Source organism: Zingiber officinale, chromosome 10B, assembly GCF_018446385.1.
Source record: "Zingiber officinale cultivar Zhangliang chromosome 10B, Zo_v1.1, whole genome shotgun sequence".
Lineage (NCBI taxonomy): Eukaryota > Viridiplantae > Streptophyta > Magnoliopsida > Zingiberales > Zingiberaceae > Zingiber > Zingiber officinale.
In genome coordinates, this window is record NC_056005.1 from 11,346,105 (window position 1) to 11,353,299 (window position 7,195).

General features: G+C 36.8%; 2 protein-coding genes and 1 long non-coding RNA gene across 3 annotated transcripts; 1 reads left to right on the forward strand and 2 right to left on the reverse strand.

Annotated features, from left to right (window-relative positions):
• Positions 1 to 91: 91 nt before the first annotated feature.
• Positions 92 to 2,502, reverse strand: LOC122028823. Its single transcript, XM_042587753.1, has 2 exons — positions 1,562 to 2,502; positions 92 to 424 (listed from the first exon to the last, which is right to left on the reverse strand). The coding sequence occupies exons 1-2, from the start codon at positions 1,900 to 1,902 to the stop codon at positions 361 to 363; spliced, it is 405 nt and encodes a 134-aa protein (XP_042443687.1). The 5' UTR covers positions 1,903 to 2,502; the 3' UTR covers positions 92 to 360.
• Positions 2,503 to 2,627: 125 nt separating this feature from the next.
• LOC122028822 (peroxiredoxin Q, chloroplastic-like) lies at positions 2,628 to 3,714 on the reverse strand. The gene is made up of 4 exons (XM_042587752.1): positions 3,420 to 3,714; positions 3,203 to 3,340; positions 3,018 to 3,107; positions 2,628 to 2,942 (listed from the first exon to the last, which is right to left on the reverse strand). Exons 1-4 carry the CDS (start codon positions 3,615 to 3,617, stop codon positions 2,724 to 2,726), a joined length of 645 nt encoding a protein of 214 aa, XP_042443686.1. The 5' UTR covers positions 3,618 to 3,714; the 3' UTR covers positions 2,628 to 2,723.
• A 434-nt stretch (positions 3,715 to 4,148) lies between these two features.
• On the forward strand, positions 4,149 to 6,947 carry LOC122028661. Its single transcript, XR_006124905.1, has 2 exons — positions 4,149 to 4,463; positions 6,336 to 6,947. It is a non-coding gene; the product is annotated as an uncharacterized LOC122028661 (long non-coding RNA).
• The last annotated feature ends 248 nt before the right edge of the window (positions 6,948 to 7,195 follow it).

Consider the following 7,195-nt stretch of genomic DNA (forward strand, 5'->3'; position numbering starts at 1 on the left):
GTGATTGTTTAGCTGCTGTCACATAACAACAAGCACCATTCTGAGAATCTGGACGAAAAATTAACACTCACTGCACATCCAGGAAAATGCGTTGAGCAAGAGCTGGATATCAGAATGCAATTGGCTTCCACTTAAAATTAATACATTTATTTTTTCCCCTACACCGGACAATATAGAATAAAATGCAACTGCGCCTGCTTGAACTGAGAGAGATTTCATCATCAAAGAAAAATTTTAAGGATCTAAAAATTTGGAATTTGGAAGATTAATCTAATGCGCACAAGATGTAGGGGAAAATATCAGGCAATTATTTCTGTAATTAACAGTGAGACAATCGATGGATATTCTCATAAGTCACTGTCATTGAATCACACAAACGCACCCCGCGCTGTCGTCCGTGCAGTAATCTGATTCTTCCCATTCACTGCATGTAAGAACAATTTGTATGAACTGATTAAGATGCAGAAAGGCGAGTCAAGATTGATTTTATCAAACAAATTTAACAAGCTGATCACAAGCATGATAATTAGTTACAAAAGCATAAATCAAGAAGAAAATAATCTCCATGCTAAAAAATAAAAATTGTTTACCAAAATAAAATGTCTATTCCTCAAGTTGCCAGTATCCTTTACATCTCATATAGGAATGACCAATATCATGAGAATAAAAAAAATTACAAAACATGATAAATAGAAAGAGAAAATGATGGATTTAACTTAAAATTATTGGAAATAAGAAGATGAAATAGTTACAAATAAACATAGAAAGCTAAAGGTGGATTGACAGTTATTTATGTGCAGTAAATAAAATTTGAATATGATAATATAATGCTCACATAAAGGATCAATGAGTTCGAAATACATATCATCAAGCAATACCAATGAGAGCATGACATTTAAGAGAACATGAACTTGTTTTTTTTTTTTTTTGTTTTGCCATTTAGTTGTCAAAGAAATGGCTCAAGAAAAGAGCTTACATATACAATTTTTTTGGTGAAAACTTTAAGATATCCCAGTTATCAATTTAATTTTCTTGTATTTTACTATATTATTGCTAACTTTTACAGTTGAACTCACTCAAATCCACCAAGTATATGAATACCATTTTCCTGAAGTGGCATGACCTTTTCCAACATGGAACAGATGGTTACGTTTATGTAAAATTTTGAAGATACTTTATTTTTCTTACACATTATTATTATTATTAGCCAAACTTACAAACACACCAAAACAACTTTAAATAAATAAATAATCTGAAGGATTATGCAGATTGCATCACGCCTACCTGATATTCTTCAACTACATTTTATAATAACAAAAAATAGCCAGCTTAAATAAACTAGGTATTAAGGTCTTACTTCATAGACAAATTGGAATAGTTTTTATACACATGAGACATAATAAAAAATTTTAAATTAATGAAATGCAAAACAGTGGATGCTACTTTGAAAACTGTCCTTAGTAATTCAAATGTTGATCAATATATTTTCTGCAAAATAGAAGAAAGCTTATTTGTCAATTCCACAACGAACAAGATAAGAAAAGAATGGCAAGAAACTTACGTAGGTTCGAATTCCTTGACCTCAACAAGTTCCTTTCCTAAGAAGTCCAGCCATTTAACATTGCCCTTTACGTTTTGTTCTGAATCTGAAACTCTCGGCTTTTTTAGGCTGCTCTTCAGCAAGATCTCAGTACATTTTCCTTCAGATGCACTCTTCTGTTCGATCACAACCTTCTCACAAGAAGGCTTCTTCTCCAGCGTAATTGGGACCGGAGGTGGATCTGTGGCCGCATGCTGGGCATCTCCCCATTGTGACTTCGGATGGTTAGGCAAGTCAGAGGGGAGGGACGATTTCCAGCAGCAAACCGGGGAACACTGACAACAGCAGGATGATAACATCATCTCAGACTACTGCCACGTTTAGCCCATTTCACGACCCAAAAGGGGGGAAAAAATCGAAGAACAAAATCCCGAATCAAAGGAGTCAGGAGTGGAAAGAATGCAAGCCCCCTAAAGGAGCAAACTTTACTTAAGGCAACGTTAACCCAGGATCCAGAGAGCTGGGTCTCGGAATCGAGAAAGGGTTTTTATGGATAATTAAGCGCCAGCAAAATAAATCTTCCCACAAAAGAATACTACAATCCCAGAAACAAGAATAGGAGGAAGAAATCGGAGCAAGGAAAGGCAGCCCCAGCCACCAAGATCGTCGCTTTCTTGCCTTGCAGTGATCCGCGCAGATATATTCCAGGAATCAATAACATATGGAAGAGAAGAGAGCGAAGCAAGCGACGACCGAATCAAAGGGCAATAAAGATAAGCATCGACCAGCACCAGGGCCACACAGAGAGAAGAAAAAGGAACTCCCTGCAACCGACAGCAGCAACTGCGTCATTTGCAAAGACCGACCATGAGCTTATCGTCGTACCGACAGCATTTTCAGGTTCGGCGATTGATTTGATTGCCCTAGCGACGAGGAGAGGAAAAAGAGACGCTTTTTCCTTGTACGCTTCGTCGTCCGCCCCTTTTATGCTTGTCGGTTTAGCTTGAAGTGAAGTGAAGCCCCCATTCGCTCATTTTCCACATGGAATTTTTTTTATTATTATTATTTTATATTATGACATCCTCTGTTAAAACTATTAATACACTTAATAAGAGAGGAGATACCGATCAATGTCATGGTAATTAATTACATTGCCCTTCAAAGTAAGCTGAAGAGTGGCATCTCAAAGGGTCTGAAGAAGCTTCAGTGTTTCATCGACATGCTTCTCTGGTTGGAATTGGTTGTTGTAGACAAGTCGAACCACCCCATTTTTATCGATCACGTAGGTCTGTCTTCCAGGCAGTGTTCCAAAGAGGTCCGAAGGCACCCCCCATTGCTTCCTCACCTTGTTTCCATCATCACTTAACAGGGTAAATGGCAGTCTGTACTTCTTGGCAAAGGCCTGTTTAGGAATTTTCAACGACAAACTTGTTTCAGCGGAAGTCTTAGTCAAATTAAACCTTGGAATCTTGCTTACCTTGTGCGAGGAAGGATCGTCCCCACTTGTTCCAACGACCTCAGCTCCAGCCTTCTTGAACTTCTCATAGGAGTCTCTGAAGGCGCAAGCCTACGTATCGGCCAAAATGAACCGTCTATTTAAAGTCGAAATTTGTCTCATGGTAATTAGAAGAACCAATTAATTGCGCCTGATTGAAACCTGACCTGTTTGGTGCATCCAGGAGTCTCATCGGCAGGATAGAAGTAGAGCACAACTGGCTTGCCCTTGAACTTCGAAAGAGACACATTTTTCCCATCTTGATCTTTCAGAGTAAAGGACGGAGGCACATTCCCCTCGGACACCTACAAGTTAACAAATTCTTATTATGCAGAGGAAAATCTTAATTTGTGTACAAGAAGGGAGAAACTAAGATGTGCGTACCTTTGCAAAAACGAGCATGGACCTCTTGGGGGAGTGAGAAGGGTTTGGGAGTGATGAAGCGGAGAGCTTGATGCCAAAGAACTGGGAGTGCGATGCGTTGGAGAGTGAGGGGAATGCAGGAGGCGAGGGTGGTGATGACTTGTTGATGGGAGCTCGGAGGAGAGTGAGAGGGTGTTTGGGGAGAGAGGTGCAGGCCATGGACGATGCAGGTGAAGGTCACGAGGAAAGTCTCAGGGTCTCTGTGTCTCCTTTTGGAGATGATGGCTTTAAGGTTGATTGGCGTGTTGGGAGGGTGTGAGATAGAATGGCTTGGCGTGGCCGAATGGTGGCCTTATCTACCATTTCTGCCTCGCGGCGCAAAAGAAATGATAACCCCCCTAAATCATGATTACTCAATGGGTACTCCATTTTTTCATTATTTATTATTTTTTTATTCTTTTTAAAGATGCCCTAGTTTATTATGTTGAGTCTAATTATTAACTTGCCTTTAGTATTATTTAATAGTATTTATATTATTAAATACGGTTATCTTAATCAGTTTGATCTGTTATATTAAGTACGATTTTATAATTATTATAATATATTTAAGGGTACGTTTGATTGGAGATTATTATTGATAGTTTTGGTTATTTAAGATTATCAACAAAATCTTTGTATGATTTAGATAATCAACGATTATTTGGGCATCCAATAAAATTTAAGAAAAACGATATTTTTTTTAATTCCGAGGGTTAATGATTTTTTTAAAACAAAATTAACCTCTAATTTTTATCCATTATGACAAAAATAACCCAAAAAGTTTATCAAATATCAATCTGTCACCGACGCTAGAAAACCCAAGCGACTCCCACCCCGTGTTCGCGTGTTCCCGACTCACAGAAACCTAGCGCGGCGATCCTCCTTGCGGCGATCTAGCAGTGTTCTTCCCTACCGCGAAGTCATCCCCACTCGCGAACTCTTTCCCCCTTCGCGAAGAGCCCTAGCGGCTTCCCCCTCGGAAGGCGTCCCACTCGCGAGCATTCCCCACTCCTCTTCTTGAAAAAGGTATGATCTTCAACCTGCGTTTGCATGGAGAGACATCTTAAAGTAGGTTTGCTAGCTTCATGGTACTTCATCCAAGGAAAAATGGAAAGCTCATATCATTGTGCTTCCTTAGTTAATCAACAATAGGTGAACAAAGATCATTCACAATTTCACAAGGTTTGATTTGACAAAAAAATGGCATCTGATTTTTTTCGATTTTGATGTATGGATCCATGGCAGCAAGGTTTGCCCAACTTGTTTCATATGAAAATCCTAAGGAACAGAGCCTAACCTAATTTAACTCAACAATTTTCATAACCTGACCAAATTTAACCGATTTTTTTTTCAATCTTATCAATAGTAACATACAATAATGACGAAATTAAAATATAATTGTAAAATTAGCTACATGAAATTAACATGATTTCACTAAACCAGTTTTGCTAGATTGACATATGAAAGCATATTTTAATTTGACATATTGTCTTGGTTAATGCAAATTTTCGTTTGTACAGATTTGATGGGTTGGGTAACGTACAATGTTAAATGATAATTGTTATGAGTTGTCAAAAGTTGCCATTATTATTGAGATTAAATGGTCAAAACATTTGTATTTGTCGTAGTAGGATTGTTCGATCAACAAAGTCAAAATGGTATGAAAATAAATAAAAAGAGCAAATATTGATCATTTTACATTAAATTTCAAATGACGCTCATTCATGATAAGTTTGCATTATGTTTTGTTATATTTAAAACTATTATTCATTATCTTGTCTGTCCGTTTCAACAATTTTGTATGATATTAGTTTTGAAAGCCAAAAACTAACAGAGAGGTTTATGTTTTGTATTATTAGTTTTGTTGGACCTTTAACTCTCTTGTTCTACCTCATATTTTTAATTTTTCTAGCATGCTAGTTTAATGTTTGGTTTAACTTACAAAAATGATTAATGTCCTATTGTAAGTCCGACTTGCAAATAGAATTCTTGTTTGAAACAAAATTTGTAGGTTTCTATTCAGTATTATTAGTTTTTCAGTTTTATTAGAAGTTGGGATTTTCCACCTTGCTAATTACTGTTTGGTTCATTGTCCTATTTACATGATAGGCTGATATGGCTCGATTAGCAATAAGGCAAGATTTTATTACTGTTTGGTTCATTTGGTCTTGATTTTATTACATGGAATATTTGATAGTGGACAATTTGTTTGCTCTTTCATGTTCTACTTGTTTAATTTGCCAATTGATTTATATCTAATGCATAGTTATGATGGTCATTTGTTTAAAAGAAGTGAGATTAAAAGAGCATTAACTTTCTAGAGCAATGGACAGCGGTCTCTCGTAGGGGATCTTTTTGGTCTTCTTTTAGCTGTGAGTTATGGTCTATTTACTGGTTTGTGGCATTTCAACATTCTTCTTCTTTTGATAGGATTAACTTATAATTTAGTACTAGTCTAAAAGAAGACCAAAAAGATTACCATTATAATTTTTTTTATTTCCAGCCATATTGAATAGCTTGTATAGCGTATCAGCTGAATCCATTCCACAAGCTTCTTGCTTGTACATCTACTTCCTAAACTTTCATACCTATTCACTGCTTTACCTTGACCACCCATATACTGAAGCTGCTCTTTGAAAGTCTTTGGTACACTAAGAATTATAATGTAAATTCTAAAAATTAAATTATATGAACAGCCACGAGCTATATTAGTTTGCCAAGATTTCCACAAAACATAGATGGATTCTTAGTTCCAAGGCCTTTATGTACAAACAGAAGCTTTGATAAATAATTTTGTCATCTGGACATCGATACTGACTTGGTAGCTCATACTTTGTAGATGCTTGTATAATAGTATTTCCCTCTGAAACATGACAATAACTTCTAAATTCTGGACAGATTATGGATGGCCGAATGCTGAAGATATGGACCGATCGAGCTGTTGAGATCAAGCAGCATGGCTGGTTCTGGGAGTACAGTCTACTAGGTGTGACGATCGATAGTATCACTGTGTCCTTAAATGGCTGTCGGTCGACAGTGGAGGCTACAATCAAGGAATCTGCTAAGTTGACTGACGATGCTCACCCCGAGCATAACGATTCCTGCAGTACCACCTACACCACCAGGTACGAGATGGCGTATACCAAGTCAGGCTGGAAGATAACCGAAGGATATGTTCTTAAATCATAGATAGATCCGTGCTGGGTTCTTGGTGACTAATGTAAATAATGTCTGCTTTCCTTCCGGGTCAGTTTTTGTTTCTTTGAGCATGAGCAATTCCATTCTTATGTATTGCATTTCTTTCAACCAGTGTAAAGATTTTGACGAAGATCTGCTGTGCAATGTTCCTGAAGAACTGCCATTTGACGAGCATCTGTTCTCCCTCTTCCAGCCTTTTGTTTAGTTTTCTGTTGTCTGGATGCAAACATCCTGCTAAAGCATCCAATTGTAGATCGATTTGTTTATTTATAGAGCATTTTTTTATACGTATCGTCTAAAGTTGTTCCCAGATGGAGCTGTTTTGATGGAAGCTAATTGAAAGCAATTTGGAGTAGCTTTAGTTAAAAGCCCCACTAAGATAAGATATGGATGGGTATTTTGGGAATTAAATTATGGATGTGTTTTTGATAAATTTTGAAAAAGAACGGGCCTCATGAGAAATGTGACAAAGAAACTAGTAAATATCACTGATTTTATTTTTTTTAAAATTTATTATTAAGGGAAATTAAAATATTTTTAAAAATATTTTAATTTTTATC